General features: G+C 39.2%; 1 protein-coding gene across 15 annotated transcripts in view; it reads right to left on the bottom strand.

The window, feature by feature from the left end:
* Nucleotides 1-17,035, bottom strand: part of LOC122986933 (plectin-like) — a 128,260-nt gene that overhangs the window by 30,192 nt on the left and 81,033 nt on the right. For 8 of the 15 annotated variants that reach the window (XM_044358458.1, XM_044358464.1, XM_044358466.1 and 5 more), the window contains 5 exons: nt 8,998-9,059; nt 4,590-4,679; nt 2,540-2,617; nt 2,308-2,412; nt 665-831 (listed from right to left, as the gene is read on the bottom strand). In XM_044358458.1, the coding sequence (XP_044214393.1) occupies nt 665-831; nt 2,308-2,412; nt 2,540-2,617; nt 4,590-4,679; nt 8,998-9,059 (502 nt within the window). Of the gene's footprint in view, nt 1-664; nt 832-2,307; nt 2,413-2,539; nt 2,618-4,589; nt 4,680-8,997; nt 9,060-11,383; nt 11,861-17,035 lie in introns of those variants that run through there. The other 7 variants (XM_044358460.1, XM_044358461.1, XM_044358455.1 and 4 more) reach the window with 3 other exon arrangements.

The raw sequence follows: 17,035 nt of genomic DNA, 5'->3' as shown, positions 1-17,035 counted from the left end.
TGTTAGGAGTGGTGCAGTAAGTAAAAAATGGGTCAAAAGACAGCTTTTTATGGGTAGAGAATGGAAAAAATATCAGGTTGTGTAAACATGATTAAACAGACAAGAGTGCATACATAAAGTTTGGCTATTTTAATTTCAGCAATGCTAGTGCAACTATATGGAGGTTCTCTACTATTAAATCTATATCATGCTGCTAATTGGCTTTCCATTCAAATAAATCAGATAAAATACAATTTAAAAACCATGTATATCATATCTAAAATTATCTGAGAAATATATACACATCTTGTCAATACTGAGGGTAAAATTTAATTTCTGAGCAAGTTTAAACTGGCTTTATGAAGTGTAATTTGACATTTGAAAGTGTGCCAAGGCCCCGCTCCTGCTCCAGTGCACTCCATATTCAATAAAATTCATGGATGGTGATGTGTCATGACAAGCCCCAACATTACTGGTGGTATCAAAAAGGCAATGATAAGATGTTTGAAGATATGGCATCCTTATGCACTCTGCTGTATAATTTCCCTTTAACAAAACAGGGTGGACAAATGCTTATGCAGTGACCAGCAGCACACTTTTATGTCTGGACTGTTGTGACGTATCATTTTGTTGTTATTCACTGTGGGCTGATGTCTTTTTTCAGCATTAAATTGCCCATACTCACTGGTGTTTGTGTATGACAGCGTTGAAGAGCTTGCCGTCTCTCCAGCTGGTGGTGAAGTTATCACAGCGGATGCCTTGGTAGCCATCTGTCAACCTCTGAGACCAGAGCAGCAGCTTCTCCTTGGCCGTCATGTCTTCTGATTGGCCATTGATCTGAATATCTGAGATCTGAGACAGCATAGATGGATTGTATGTTAATAGACAGATAGATGGAATATTATATATTGATGCAAACTGAAGAAATGTGGAAGTAATTAGTCATTAGTGGAAACCAAAAGATGAAATTTAAACAGAGTCATTGGACACCCATGATTAATCTTCAAGGAGATGTCTATATCATCTTTCATGATTCCTTGACTTTCCTGGTTGAGCAGTCTTTTAGCAAATTACAGATTTACTGGGAGATCAGTGGATTGAAGTGTTATTGCTTTTGACTCGGCTCACAGGACGCAGCAGGATTTCTGTCTGGTCTAGTCTGGGAAAACGCCGCTGTGGCTGTGGCATCCGGATAACTTTTCATTTGGAGAATTAGGGGGTGGGAAAAATGAGTCATAGGTACTGGGTTTTCATTTTGTGTGTGTGTGTATGTGTGTGTGTGTGTGTGTGTGTGTGTGTGTGTGTGTGTGTGTGTCTGTGTGTGTCTGTGTGTGTCTGTGTGTGCATGTGTGTATGAATGAATGTGAGGTGTGAGCTATTCATTTCTCCACTTCTCATAGCTCTAACTCGCAAATTTGTTAAAAAATTGAAATGAGGAAAAAATCCATCCGTAGAAACCAATGCGGTTATTTCACTGAACTGGCAGATTAACTTGCTTCAACAAAAAAGGCGTCTATATTAATTAGATTAGGTTCTAGTGTCACTTTCATTTAAATCTTCCATGCACTTTTCTTTAAACTTCAGAGGGTATAAAATTGTTTTTCTCAGTATATCTAATTAATTTAGGATAGCCAGATTGTAGGATTTAACACTAGATTAAGTGATAAAAGGGAAATTCTACCCTCTGCTTTGATAGTGAGCCTATATGACTCACCAGTAACCACATCCCAGCTGCGTTGTTTTTCCCCTGTGAGTATAAAGACTGTATCTACAGGGCAGTCACACCTTCACCAGATCACCTCACCAAAACACACCACTCCCTCCTTTATTCCCCATGTTAGTCTTCAGCTTTTTTAACTTGAGCCTAAACCATTTGATCTAACAGGGTGCCGCCCTGCCTATTATTCTGAAGTCCAGGGATTTCTGCCTGGCAGCTCTTGGCATATACAGGAACAGCAGGAAAAGGCCTGGGTATATGTGATGAGGCCAGGAGTGTAGCATGTCAACAAGTTGTAAAATCGGACTGACACACCCTCCCCTTGGGATTCAGGGAGAGAGTGACTCATACTTACACAACCATGATGGGGTTTTATTTTTTTATACTGTTCATAAATTAGCTATAACATACTCAATGCTTGACTGCAGTGTTAGTATGTTATGGTAGCTTTAAAAAATATAATGTTATTTGAATTATTCTGATTAGAAAAATTTTTGGGAGGGATTTTGAAAAGCAGAATCCAGAATCCAGAGATGGGAAGTGGCAGCTGACAGGTGCAGATCCCAGACACAGGGATATAGATCAATAATATAATGGAACACAACACTGACAGACGAGGAGACCTGGAAGTGGAGGATGATGGTCCATATTAACCCTAGGGTCAGCTTGGGGTTCCCATCTGCTATGTCATCGTTTCTGATGTTAACCAGCTTGACCTGGGAAAACAAATCAGAGCAACAGGTATATTATTTTAATTGCTACAAATACAATGAGGTATCTCGTGACAAGCGATCACAACTGCATATTCGTTTCCGTGGTTTTTAAGGTAAGTATGTGCCATACCTGCCGGTGTTTGAGGAAGTCCAGTGCTATCTGTACATTCTGCAGTTTGTGGAATCGCATGCGGCCTTTCTCTCTGGGCTGAAAAGGACAGAGAAAAGTTACAGATTTAAGATTTAATCATGCTATAGGCAGTAGCAAATTCTTTCAGAGACAATCCTTTGAGTGTACTTGTGGTAGTGGAGGGTAGAAATCATCAAAATCATCAAATGGAGAACTGAATGAGAAGGGGAACATAAAAGTAGTTTGGAAAACATTGAATGCAAAGAAGAGATGTAGGAATGCCTGGTAAATCACTAATTTATCAAATAGGAATTAATTCTGGTGGGTAATTATTTTGAGTTACAGCATGTATGTACGTGCTGTGTTCAATTCCTGATCCAAAAATGTCACTGTTTTTTTTGGCTTAGTCCTGTTGTTCACCACCATCCCACAGAGAAAGAAAAAAGGGAATGTGATAGAAATAATAAACCCTTTATAATGCCGATTACAGCAGGAAATTTGAAATGGTTGAGTCAATAACATGTTTTTTTATAGGGCGGAACGATTTTGGAAAAATATCAGGCCGAATTGATCAAATTCTGGTAGTGAAACAAGTCATTTCACGGGGGCTGTGTGACGCTCAAAACAATTTATCCATCGTTTTACAGCCGGAACAGTAGCTTTGGAGTGGGCTACAGCGGGGCCAATGAATTAAGCACTTGTCGTGTTTTTGTAATTACTCTCACTGCCAGACGGGGGAGACAAAAGTCCCACGCTCCAGCTTTAAGTCTGTAGAATATGATGTGTAGGCCAGGACAACTCTGCAGCACAACAATATTTAATTTAAAATGGTTTAAATTGGTGAAAATTCGTTTAACTGCTTAGCCCTAGATTTGTATTATTTAAGTCATCTGACAGCAAACTAAGATTAGCTCATGCTGCATAATGCTTAGTTTGTCATTTGGATTTTAAATATAAATCAAAACAATATACAACATCCATAAAACAATCGCAAAACCAAGAAAATTCTTAAACAAATTCAAAAAGTACCGTATATCTATTCATACTGCTACTGTATGCAAAACAAAGCATTGCTTGTCAAACACTGCCAAGTTAATCAATTGGTCCTGCAAGTGTCAGCAGCACCTATTGATAACTGAATATTTTTACTTATATCCAGCAGCTAAATGGTTTAAAGCAAGCCCGTTGATGAAACAAACAAGAAACGTAAAAGCAAACACAATGAAACCTGAGTCACCATGGAGGTCTAGTAACCATGCACAGCCAAATCACTGAGAAAGCACAGGTGAATGATTAAAAACAATATATATAAGTTGCCAACTTTAAGTTACAAACCCACTCACCAACCGAACGCTCCTGACCATGTCTCTCTCCCTCGGCTAGCCCCAACAGGAGCAGTGCAAAGGGAGGAGGCGAAGGCCAGATCAGATGCACAGAGAAACATTGAAGGAAGGCAAACACGAAGAGAGGGAAAGGAGGAAAAGTAGGAGGAAGAGGAGTAGAGAAGGAGAATCATGGATCAGACAGGAGTCCAGTTCACAAACACAAACAGGCCAAAGTGGAGTTAATGTGTTAAAGCCATAGAGGCGTTCAGAAGATGAGCAGAGCAGGAGCTGGTGGAAAGAGCAATGAACTATGGAGAAGCTTCTGTACAGATTTGGATAAACACCTTGCTGCTGGCTTCAAAATGATTTGTAAAGCTCAAGATTTTAATATGTTAGAGAAACAGAGAGACTGAAGGTTTATGAGAAGTCATGTTTGATTAAAGCAAGAATCTAAAAAAAAAAAAAAAGATGGCTGGTTAGACGATTGCTCTTGAGATAATGAAAAAGAGAGAAAGGTCAGCTCAGGTTAAGCCTCTGGCTGCCAACTTGGCTGTGACTGGTAACAATTTGTTGCCACAGGAATGGTAATCCATGTTGATTCAAGATAGGCTTATGATTTAGTCAGGAATAGGTTTTGGTTTAGAAGGTGGAGGAAGGTGGAGGTAACAGAAGTAGGGTTTGGGCATCGTTTGCCACTCCAGAGATCAGACAATAGGGCTACTCACCAGTGTTTCCCCAGAGAGGACCTCCAACAGAGAGATCAGGTTATGTCCATCTCGAAGGTCTTCATACAGGTCTGTTACATGACGCTGTGACTGTCAGGAGAAACAACACAAAGAAAAGAGGAGATATGTCAGAGGGATTTAAGATTAGATTATTTTGGCAAGCAATCCAAACACAAGCATCATGAAGAAAACTATGAAACCATCTTTCTTGAGACAGCACGTACATCTCTTGGTGCCAACAGAAGCAGAATACAATCAGCTAAACATCAGTATTGTAATCGTTAATTTTGGATAGTGTTCCATCCAACAACTCTACTGGTTCTTTTGCAAAAGAGGCTGCTGAAGGTCACAATGTGACACAAAGTCTCTCCAAACCCTGGTGACACTTTAAAACCCAATGAGGTGCCAAAATGACTTTTAAATTCAGCTTTCAGTTGGAGGAGATACTGTTGTATAAGTTTCCTAGAGCTCAGAGTGTTCTCTCCACTAGTACAAATCTACAAAGGTCAGGAATGCATAGCTGTAAGCAGCCAAGTCCTTCTCCAAAGGCCAAATGGCAGCTGTCATTCCTGACAAGTGATAGATGGGACTGTGAATAAAAAGCAGATCAGTGAGGTAAAAAAAAGGTGCCCAGGTGAAAATAAAATCAGTTAAAAAAAACAAAAACATTAAGATGGTTCTTGATTCTAGTGCTTGCACTCGCAGTTAATCAACAGCTGAAATTGTATTCATTGTTTATACAACAGGTCTGTAGCGTGATTGCAACCAGACAGTGTGAAGAAGGAGAGAGGTGAGGGAGGGTGTTGTGACGATGCCAGAAAACAGAAGACTTGATGTGAAGAGAAAGTGGAAAAGGGAAAAACTGTGAAGGAGGGGACGATCTCTATGCAAGTCTGATATTTACAATTCTTATATAAACATATAGTACAGTCCTGCCAGATAATGTTAGTACCTACCTCTACCTTCCAATACTGGATGAAGATAGCGATTGAGAATGAAAACAGATAAGTAATGCAGAAAAAGAAAGAATGGAAACAAGGGAGGGGAGGAGAGGATGAAAGAGCAGAAATGAATGAGCATGATGAAATGAAGATCAAAGATTAGGATGAAATATAAAATGTTTATTTAAAAGATCTGATGATAAACATGATGGAGTATGAAACAGAAAAGATGAAACATTTGAATTCAACTAGTCAGTTCAGTAAATGCATCTCTCATCTGGGTGTGTTTGGTCATGCAGGAAAGGGAGGACTTGGCCCTAAAATGGAATGAAAGCAAATTTCCATGCAAGTTACAACAGTAGCTGATTTATGTTGGCAAGAATTGCAACACAGTTATCCAACCTGAGCATAGATGAAGATTCAGTATGGAGCTGAGTGTTGAAAGTAACCAACAAAGTGGCCACTAGGGTTCACTGTCTACACACTGAAAATCCTTCACCTTTATTGTATAAGGCATGTTGTGAAGTTTGCACCGTTGTTGTTTAATAAGCCAACTATAGTCCTTCTATTTGATAAATGTGTTTTCTTGAGTTGTATACGATGTCATCTTGTTAGATTTGCATCTATTTACACAGTTAAACATCTGGAGTTGTACACAATATCAGCTTATGTTAGATTAGCACCTATTAACACAGTTAAACAAAGTATCACTTGCTAATGGTATGACTTTTCATCTCATTTGTTCAGTTTTGTGATTTCTCAATAGCTTATTGCCTTATTGTACTAGCTGTACCCATCACCCATCACTTATTTTGTAATGAAGAGGCTGCAGTTATGCTCCATTTGACCGACTATGCTGTTGAATAGTAGTGTTAGGCAACAAATTGCTCTCTCAGACTCAAAAAGAGCGGCTTTGTCAACTTTTCAAGGTGAAAATCATTAGTACACATCCCTGGCAGCCCCTCATCCTGGTCTCTCCACTTGTCTTTAATCCGCTGACTAAGAAACAAAACAATTAACATGCCTCAGGTTTTACATAATGTATACGTCATCTTGCGCAATTCCTCTAAAGTCTGAATTTGATTCTTTCATCGGCAGCCAGATAAAACTCTCAGATCAGTTTGCAACAATTGTAGTTTCTAATCTAACTGCAGTTTGTATGAAAATGTTAGAAAACAGCTTTTTGTTCTGCAGCTGGTGTAGTGTTTCCCTCTGTCTTGCACAATATAAAAAGATTTACTGAGCTGGGGAAACCACTCAGTGGCCCTTTACAGCCCTTCATGGCTACACCCAACCTATAGTATGCCCCTGTCAAGCCAACCATAAAACCATTAAATCAGTTTAACATCAGTTTAACCTTAGCGAAGCATTCTTACACACAATTAACCCTTTCCGTCCCAAATATGCGCCCTTTTCTTCAATGATATTTTCAGACTATAGGTGGAGATGATGTTCCTTTTTATTGTTATTCATTGTTAAGCTTTGATAAGAAGATTGTTATCATACCAATTTTAACTGCTCTCATCAAATGGAAACATGTGAACTATGAAAACATCAGTCACATGGATTTGATGAAGCTAATATACTCCTTCATTCATTTGAAAGTGACGCTGGAACAACAAAGAACATTCAATTACAAAATAAGTGGTATCCAACATGGTTCTACCAAATTAATTTTAGGTGTTAAGTCTGGTCACTGGTGGAAAGCCCTCACAGCAAAAACAGCAATTAATTGAAACTACATTTTGAAAGAGCAAAAGGGGGGAACTTTTTCAAACTTTTAGATTTTTCAAACTGTTTCAATCTTATATGACTTTAAACTTTATATTAAATATTATATTAAACTTTATAATAAAAAGAAAACCTGTTATGCTTCTATTACTTTTTACACAAAGTACAATGATCACAATATTGATGTGAATATTTGTAACTTATGCAGCTCCCCACGAATCAATGCATGCCTTTTAGTTTAGGCCTGGCATGAAGGCAGGTAGCCACCCAGACCCAGGAGTCTGTGCAGCACATGTGCTACCGTTGGCCTTAACCACCATGGGCTTTGGGCTGAGACCAGAATTTGCCTTTTCGGAGGGAGCTAAGTGAGTCCAGATGTGTATGACTCACCCTCCAAAATTCACAGTGAACACTTAAGAAACAAGAGGGAGTAACTATGTTCTCATACAGTGGTAGCAGAATACGTTAGCGCTGCACATTCACGGAAAGGAAAACACTCTTTGTGCTTATTTTTTCCCCTCTTGTTCCATTTCTAAAAAAAAAAAAAAATGAATGGCCCTACAGTATGTCTGTGCAGTGAATACAAATAATGTGGAAGCACTTAATGTCATGAGGTTGTAAATGTATTGCTGCCAATGGGAGTTTCCTGGCAGAAAAGTGGCACAAGCAGGGATATTTTTACTGTTCTGGTGGAGGGGTATTGTGTTACAGGGGCTAATTTTTCACTCCTAATGAGAAACTCCAGAGTGAAGTGAATGGACCTTTCCTGACCTGTTTACCTCCGTGAATGTGTGATGCATTGGAAGGCTTTCAGGTCTCAGTTTGAGGATAGGGGGTGAGGTAGGCGAGAGTGGACGAGTGCTGATGGATGGTTTACACAGTCTCTCAGCTGATGACAGACTGGACTTCTGGTAAGCCTCCCCATCATGGCGCAGTGTCAGTGACCAAGTGTGAAACAATAACTGACTAGCTAATGTGAGTTGATACAAGCATGTGTGTTCATTTTGAGAAGCTTAAATTAAAAAGCACAGGTGAGGGATGGATTGCTTTCTATATAATGATGGCCTGTCACTCAAAACAATCCACAACATAACATTATATTCAGGGAATCTGATGAGAACTCTCACTCTGCCATCATAGAAATGTGTTGCTACAGCTTACCTCCATAAAATCAGTGTCATTCTGTATTCCCTCAGTCCTACTAATGGTTAAACTATCATTATCTCATAGACGCTACTGCAAACCAAAACATTATCTTCCTTATATAGAAATGATTATTGTTTTGATCACTGCTCATAGTGTAAAACATTAACACTACATTGAAATTCTTGCCAACACAAAAGTAAGTCAAGACCAGCTATTTAAATCTGTAATTAGAGTAGATGTATTTAATTCTGCAGGTGGAGATTAATAACCTCTCCACATCTGAGTTTAAGCATTTATTAAACACCCAACATAGCACCCTGTGGTTAAAGGCAAATCAGGATGATGATTAAATGAGCAAACATCTGGAGTATTATTTAAGCCTGGACCACAAACAGGGAAATTTACCCTTTGATATCCACTGTGGTTGTTATGTGAGAGAGCAGTCAACCACGTGTTCATGAGGTTGAAAGTGAAATTTGGGGCCGCTTTTTGATGAAGTTTTCTTTATTATGTGCAAGTGTAGATTGTTTGTGTGTAAATCAATATCAAACATGAACAAGACAGAGTTCAAGTCAAGAACCGGCACTTACCTTTATCAAGTGCTTGTTCACCCATTTTGTGAAGGTCTTTTTCTGTACTCGATCTCGTTCATCTGCAAAACAGAGAAACCACAGTCAAACATCAGATTGTTATGGAAAGGAAAAATCAGACACCATTTTTAAAATTAAAAAACTTGAAAATAATGGCATATGATTCATTTATTCCTTGTGCAGACAGTTACGTAAGTGATAGAGTGATTGGGTTTAAATTAAAGCAGCAAATATAACAAAGCACCCCCATGATACCAGAGTTGTCTCATTTCAGTAGGACAAACAATGTGTCACTGGGTGGAAAAACTTCACTTGACTGTGCACGCCTGCATCTGAGTCAGACCTCGTCAGACCACACATTCATTGTCGGCAGATGCGCCCCTATTGTCTAGGAAACGTGTCCGCAAGGTCATGTCTCACTCTATGACACCGCTGGCTACTGTGCTCTTGGACAATCATTCAGAATAGGATTCCATCGTAAAAGGTTAAAATGTTGTGTGAAGTGTGAAGACGTTCTCTGTGATCACCACAAGACATGGCAAAGCTAATAAGAAGAACAATTTTCCAACAAGAAACAGCACGATCTTGGCGAGGGACACACCCACTAAGATAACAAACCTGCATCCACCCTCCACCTGTACTGTTTCTGCTTGAGTCCAAGTGAAAAGTAAAAAAATCCCCCACAAGGTGTGTCACTGAAATATTTATTAAGGACACAGTGGATGAATCTCTGTTTTCTGTGAATCTGTGTGATTCATGGTTGGTTGTGGTTAAATGAAAGTCGTCAATTCACGTGATGACAGGGGGAGCTTTAATAACTAAACATACCAATTTAGGAATTCCTTCACTCCATGCCACTTCATGTTGTTCTACTGAGGGACCCACCTACGTTGACTCACACAGCAATTCACAATAAAATCCATTCACATTATGCCATAGTGAACTACGGACACCAACACAGCAACAGTCCTCTATCTAATCAGTTTAAAGGGAGTGACTCAACTGCCTACTGTACAGTGACACAGCAAGTGATGAAAAGCAAAGGGCAGTGATTCAGTACTAACACAATAAAGGTACCCAGCGGCTACATTTGTTTCCGGAGGAGGGTGTCAGCAACAACTTCTGCAAATATATTATTGGACTGTGTTTCCATGGAAACCCACATAGACCCTTGACCTCCTTGTTTGTCATTTAATCCAATAGAGACTGAGCTTTACAATGTGACCCCTCTGGTTCTACTTCCTGTCAAGAGGGCACACTGTCACCTGGAAGGGGGAAGCATGATGATTGGTGTGATACACACACACACACACACACACACACACACACACACACACAAGAACACTGAGATGTTTCCCAAAAGGATGCTGTGGACAAAAGCAGTTTCCCATAGGAAACCTTGACCTGTGGGTCGCTGCATTCTGCTCATACCATGTCACCTAATCCTGTTTTAACTGCTGTGAATGACAACTCTTTGTGGACTCATTGCTCTTTATAAGTGAAGGGTACATTAATGGATAGAGGCTGAGTGAACTTCTACGTATCAAATGTCACCAGACGCAAACAGGTTTCAGGGAGGTGTGGCATTTATGGACAATAACAGTACAAAAGTCAATAGTTCTGGTATCAGTGTTGTGTGTAACAAAAGATCACAATGGCTAAATCAAAGTGTATTGAAGACTACTCCTTTGTGACTACAGAAATATTTTATCAAGAGATCTGTTAGCATGAATTTGATCAAAGAGTTTCAGAAGAATAAAAAATCAGATTTGGAAAAAAAAAGAGAAGTAAATACAACACAGCATGCATCCTAGCTACAGCTGAAGGCAAATAGACTGTAGCTACAGTGACTCACTCGCCCTGAGACACATGCATGCTACACAACAAAGACTGTGAATGGGCTTTACTGACCAATACGAAGTGAGGATGCTGCTGATGCATTAGAAAAGGGGAGTATCCTCCACTGTGTGGAGAAACACTGGATATTAAAGTCCAAAAAGAACTGTGCCTACCATGTGTGTAATGAAATGAAATACTGCTGCATATGATGTTATAAAATCAAACTTGCCTGTGACAACAATAAAGACCCCAGTCAGCTAAAGTGTCACCATCTTCCCTTCTGACAGATGAGCTTAATGATGTACAAAATATTGCATTTATACAACATGTAGCCAATCAAGACTCATCATAAACCTCTTGTAAACAGAAAGGCCAACAGCCTGAACAACATCCAACACTGAAATCAAATGAAATGCTCCTCTTACCACATCCTTTAAAAACAATTAATTCTTGCCCTGTGGCGTCTCACACACATGGGAACAAGTATCTCACAATCAAGGCTTGCAGTTATTATTTTCTTTCCCATTAAATGCCACCATACTGGTACCTTTCCTGCCGTCCATAGCCTTCAACATCCCCTGGTAATAGCCTTCGTCTGAGGGCACCCTTTCTCTGCCCATGCTGTCAGTGGAGAAATTCCTGTACTTCTGCTGCGGAGAGGTCATTGTCACTGTTTGTCAGCGCTGCTTCACACGCAGAATAATAATCCTAATGATAAAATATCCTTGCCGGTTTTCCCCTTTTGTGGGAACTTCTGCTTTTCTTGTGTCTATCTGTTCCTCTGGCCCTCGGTTCGTCCTAAAGTATGCAGTCCTGTGGCCACAATCCACTCAGCAATTCACAAACCTATGATTTCTCTCCCCTCTTGCCTCTCAACCTCCTTACTCCCTCGTTGGTTTCGGCTCTGCCCCCCTTTTTCCTCCTTATGTTTTTTTTTTCTCCTTTCCCTTTTTCTCTTGCTCACTCTATTCCTTTCATATTAAATATTGCCTGTGGGCTACGAAGTCTGGACCTGTCCTCCTGTGTGATGTGCGAGTGTGTACTTAGTGGAGCTCTATGTGGAGGACATGGTGGGTAGGGCTCGAAACACACCCCTTCCTTTTGCTCAGGCAGAGGAAGAAGAAGAGGCGGGCAAGGACGAGGTGTGGTAATCTACATGCACTATCACTTAATCACTGCGTTTGCGCAAGATAACACGTACACACACACACACAAGCTGAGTCAGAGGGGCTATTAAAAAATCATAAAAGTCTGTCTCCATATTTTTTTGTGATTTATGTTGCAATGAATAGGACTTCAATGAAAAATATACAAAGTACTGCCAGAATTAAAACAAATACCCACCAACAAAAAGTTTACTGAGTCTAGTCAGTCACACATTCACATACACATATCTGATGGTTAATCATTAATTATTCACAGCATTCCTCAGACATCCCACATTAGGAGTTACTCACTGTGACGAAAAACGAGAAGAGATGAAGGATGAATTGGTTTTGGGAAGGGCTGCTGTGGATTCCAGAGATGCATGACCACACCCTCGACATCACTGATTTTCTCAGAAATATAGCAGCTTACAACTTCAGTGTTTGTATTTTAGGTCTGACAATTCTAAGAAATTGGAAACATTGTTTGACTTCAATATTTTTGCCTCTATCTGTGTTGGTTGTTGCCATGCATTTGTCATTTCTGAATCAAACCATCCTGTGTATTCAGTTCTGCAAAGCCTTTTTTCTCTTACTCTTGATGTTTGTCTTGCTGTAGCCAAAACTCTTTTCAGCCATTGTCACCATTACTTCAATGTGAAACTACACATTTCCTGCTCTGTGGTATCTAACTCAAACAAATTAGGAAACATTGCTTCCTGTAAACCCAAGGATTTCCCAGAGAGGTGCAGGCAGATAGAGTGTTTAGAACAGCAAAATGTTATACAGGCATTACTTGAACAATGTTTAAGATTATTACTTTAGTAGTAGTTTAATTTCTTCTTAGAAAAATTTTGAGCAAATTTCTAGTATAACAATCTTTTGATCAAATCCAGTTTAATGATTTGATGATGATAGATTTAGATTTTAGATGATAGATAGATATGACAGATTTCTACTCATACTGTAGATTTCGCACTTTAGACCATTAAATCACTCATCAAAATCAAATGACAAGTGACAATGTTTTAAAACTTTGGCCATTTCATCAGCCAAATTTTTGTTAAAGTGATCCTATTTACATTCTAAACAGCGGTGCACATGGCAACAAGTGACAATTACTGGACATTAGTAAATGCTAAAATATTGCGCAACAATAGCATGATAGAGGAGCAAGTAGAGAAGAGTCATACAGTCAGTAAAATGACTCAGTAATATCACTGTACACAGCAACATCTATGTAGTTTGCTAAAATTTACTAATATTAGCCACTGTAACATTAGCCACCATAAGATACTGGTCATACCCGACCAAGTAAGGCTGTAGCTGCAAAACAGCTGAGTGTACTGAATTGAGCAATGGTGTATTCTATTGTTTTTGTATTCAGCTTTTCATTTCTAAGAGGAAAATAGCATTATTTCGCTATTGTCTTATTCCAAAAATGATATATTCTCTATATTAAAGGGAAACTTCGGTATTTTTCAACCTGGACCCTATTTTTCTATCTCATTGTGTCTAAGTGACTAATGAGCACAACAATTTTTGAAATTGGTCCAGTATTGTGCGAGAGTGCAATGTTGTCATACACTTTTAATAACAATCTGAGCCTGTCAGTGGCAAAAACAAGTCCTTTTAGTGGGCATACATTGAGGAGTGCTATTGCCCCAAAGGATTACACTACAGCCCGTTTTCTGGCTGCCGGCTGAAGTGCTCTCGCTCAAGTTTCAAAAATTGTTGTCCTCATTAGTCACTTAGACACAAAAAGATGGGAAAATATGGTCCAGGTTGAAAAATACCAAAGTTTCCCTTTCAAGTTTCAACTCCTGCACACACTGAGTCCTAAATCCCGTATTTACTCAGAGTTTATCAAGAGTCTTTGGGGCTTATTTACACAAAGTCCCTCTATAATGGTCCCCTATACAGTTATTATGTGCTGACAGCTAAGGTGGGGGGCAAGGCGTGTCCTACCTTTGCTAAATCCTGCCTCTCTTGCCCTGAGGTGGGTATATATCCCATTTCCCCACCGTGACTGACATAATTTTATCAGAAATCTAAAACCACTTTTTCTTCCAGGCACAGGGTATTGAACACAGCCTGTATGAACATGAAGGCACTTAATGTGTCAGTGTAAGTGTGTCTGTGCAGGTGTGTATGTCCGTGTGTTGACTCATTTCGAGCCACGTTAGCAAATTTGGAGACACACCTTTGTAGTTCCGTACAATGTCTAGGCAAGCTAAGGAATTAGGGAGTGGTGCAAGGGTAGACAATTAGATCCGAAAAGGAAAGGAATCAGAATAAACTGTTAAAAAAAAAAAAAGAAATGTGCATTTTTCCATACAGCCTGAAACTATACATGCAGTAATTCCATTTACATAGTTGTCAATCAGGGTTTAATGAATAAGAAAAGGTCTATAAAGATTTTGCATTAATGTTATTGTGTGTCTGCATGATCACACCTTGCAATATCACCCTGCAAAACAATAGAATACAAATGGTTTTCCAAGTTATCTGATATGCAGAGGCAACAATAGAAGGTAACTGAGAGCTTGGTGACGTTCTGGCAGCGCAACATGTACCAACACTTACTTGAGCTGGATTTCTAAACCTCATGGGAAACACTAGCAGGGGACCCACAAGGGAACAGGCGAGGATGCAGAAACTGTGGAACATCTTAGTCATGAGATCTTTCCTCCAGAAGGGAGACATATCATTAAGGTCTCAACATGCTTATTACTGTGCTCCCTCATCTGGCTTCATCAAAACCAGATGGAACACTTGGGCTTTTTATACGAGCACAGAGAACTTGGTGAAAATATGAGGAGAAAGTATTTTCTCTCCAAATGACAAGTTTGAGGTTTGATCATTTTTTAGGATGGATGTGACAGGAATGCTGGGCTTCTTCCCCACAGCGATCTTACATTATCCAATAGACATTCTGACTCTGATACAAGGGTCTGCAATAGTGTTGCTGCTACATGCATTGCTATTGATTAATACGCTGAATGTTTGCTCAGTCTGTTCAGAAAAGTTTGGATTAATGTGATCCGAACTTCTACTGTTTCAATGTTTTTATAAATCCTTATTATCCACACTTCACACACACTCACACAGATGTTGGTTTGTTCTCCTCCATTTTAATTTAGAGGTTCAATGGAAATTGTTTGGTGTAGCATTTTTCTTGATGGCGATGTTAGACCCACTATTTTGGTCAAGACTGATGCTATACTGATGCCCTGATGTTTCCTCTAGCGCCAACATAACGCTAACAACTTTGGTTTAGTGAAATGTGTTGACAACTAGTGAATGGATTTTGCCATCCCTTAACTTTGCATCTAGCACCAATTGGTCAAAACTTCAGTTTGTCCAATTTTATGACTTACCTGCAAAACTAATGACATTCCCATCAGTCTCAGCTGTACTTAGCAAATGTTAGCATGCTAACCTAATTAACTAAGATGGTGAACATGGTAAACATTACACCTGCTAAACATTCGGCTGTGCCCAAATACAGCTTCACAAAGTTGTTAGTGTGACTGTAGAGTCTTAATCTTAATCTACCAATCAATATACAGTGTCATGGTGAAAATGTTTTGTCATACAATCATACAAAGGCCTAAAAAATATTTCTTGGGTTACTACAGATTAATCTGTAGATTACTTTTTGATTAATTGATAAGTCTATGAAACCAAAAAATTACAAAAACAATGTATTGAAATGTTTTGTTTAGTCCAACCAAAAGTCCAAAACCCAAAGATTTTCAGTTTAGAATACTATACTGTATCACACAGACAAGCAGAAAATGTTCACATTTTTTCCACATTTAGGAAGCTGGAATCAGATGATTTTGCTTAATTTAACAAATGTAACAATTAATCAATCATCAAAATTGTTGCCAGGCAATTTTCTGTCAATTGACTATACAGGTTGATTGTTTCAGTTCTATTGCAAATTACTCATTACAATTTCCACCAATACAAAATCAGGCTATAACTGCAATAAAGATGGAAGCAAATCCCTAGGACACATTCATCCTGCTTTCACTGGAAAATAATGGATAGATCTGACAGTAACAAAAACTAGAGTCAATTACCATTAACTGCTGCCTTAATCATCAGTCTGATTAAATAAACATCTGAAAACCAGTTAGACACTGGACATTATGTCCAATACAACCATTTGTAATATACCTCTCATGGATACTGACAAACACACGGTTGAGCTTGCTACCATTTAGGGCTAGAAAAACCTGTACTTAAGCACTAGGGGACTTGATTCCCAAACAAATTAGAGGACAAAAGAATGCAAAGAATGTCTCATTATGGTTTTTGAAAGTGCTGAACTGCTGAGCAAAAACAAGGGTTTAGACAGGGGGAGGGTGTGCAACACCTTTCATTGTAGGGGATGAAAAAGTCACAGAAAGGTTTTGCTCTACCGGATTAGGTTACCTCTCTTCTCTGTCTCCCTCTCCCATTTTTCTTATTCTCTCCTTTAACCCCCACTTTCCCTTGGTCAAATCAGGTGAAAGTGTTTGCTGCAATAGGCACCACACCCCACAAGGAAAGGAATGTTGATAACACTAGGAGTGATCCAAACACACCCTGAATTATCACCTCTGTACGTCTGTAAAGAGGTGGAGTATTAGGAGGAGAGGTAGAAGAGACGGGGCAAAGAGGCTGCCACCTGAATCACAGCACATGCTGGATCATATTTTTGCTGTGCTTAGGATACAAAGCCAGTTAAGCAAAACCAACCATACACCATGTCGAGAAAGTCCTTCTGATGGTAAAAATTCATAAAGATCAAAAGCAGTATTATCTAAACTGTGACGGTCAGGACATGACTCAAACTGTCTGGCATGAGGCACACCAAATTCAACATTTTAAAGCCTTTATACACCTGGATTATTGATTTCAATAAACCAATTTCAAGAAAACAAAACATATTCTCTGGGAATACACTATCAGGGGCGGCCTGTTTTTCAGTCAAGCAAAGCTAATGAGAGCACTGAGGCTATGCCATTAAATATAAGTGTTAAATTAGACGTTAACTGTGT

This window comes from Thunnus albacares, chromosome 8 (genome assembly GCF_914725855.1).
Source record: "Thunnus albacares chromosome 8, fThuAlb1.1, whole genome shotgun sequence".
In the NCBI taxonomy this organism is placed as follows: Eukaryota; Metazoa; Chordata; class Actinopteri; order Scombriformes; family Scombridae; genus Thunnus; species Thunnus albacares.
The sequence above is the reverse complement of the archived record's forward strand: the minus strand, read 5'-3'. Positions and strand labels throughout refer to the sequence as shown.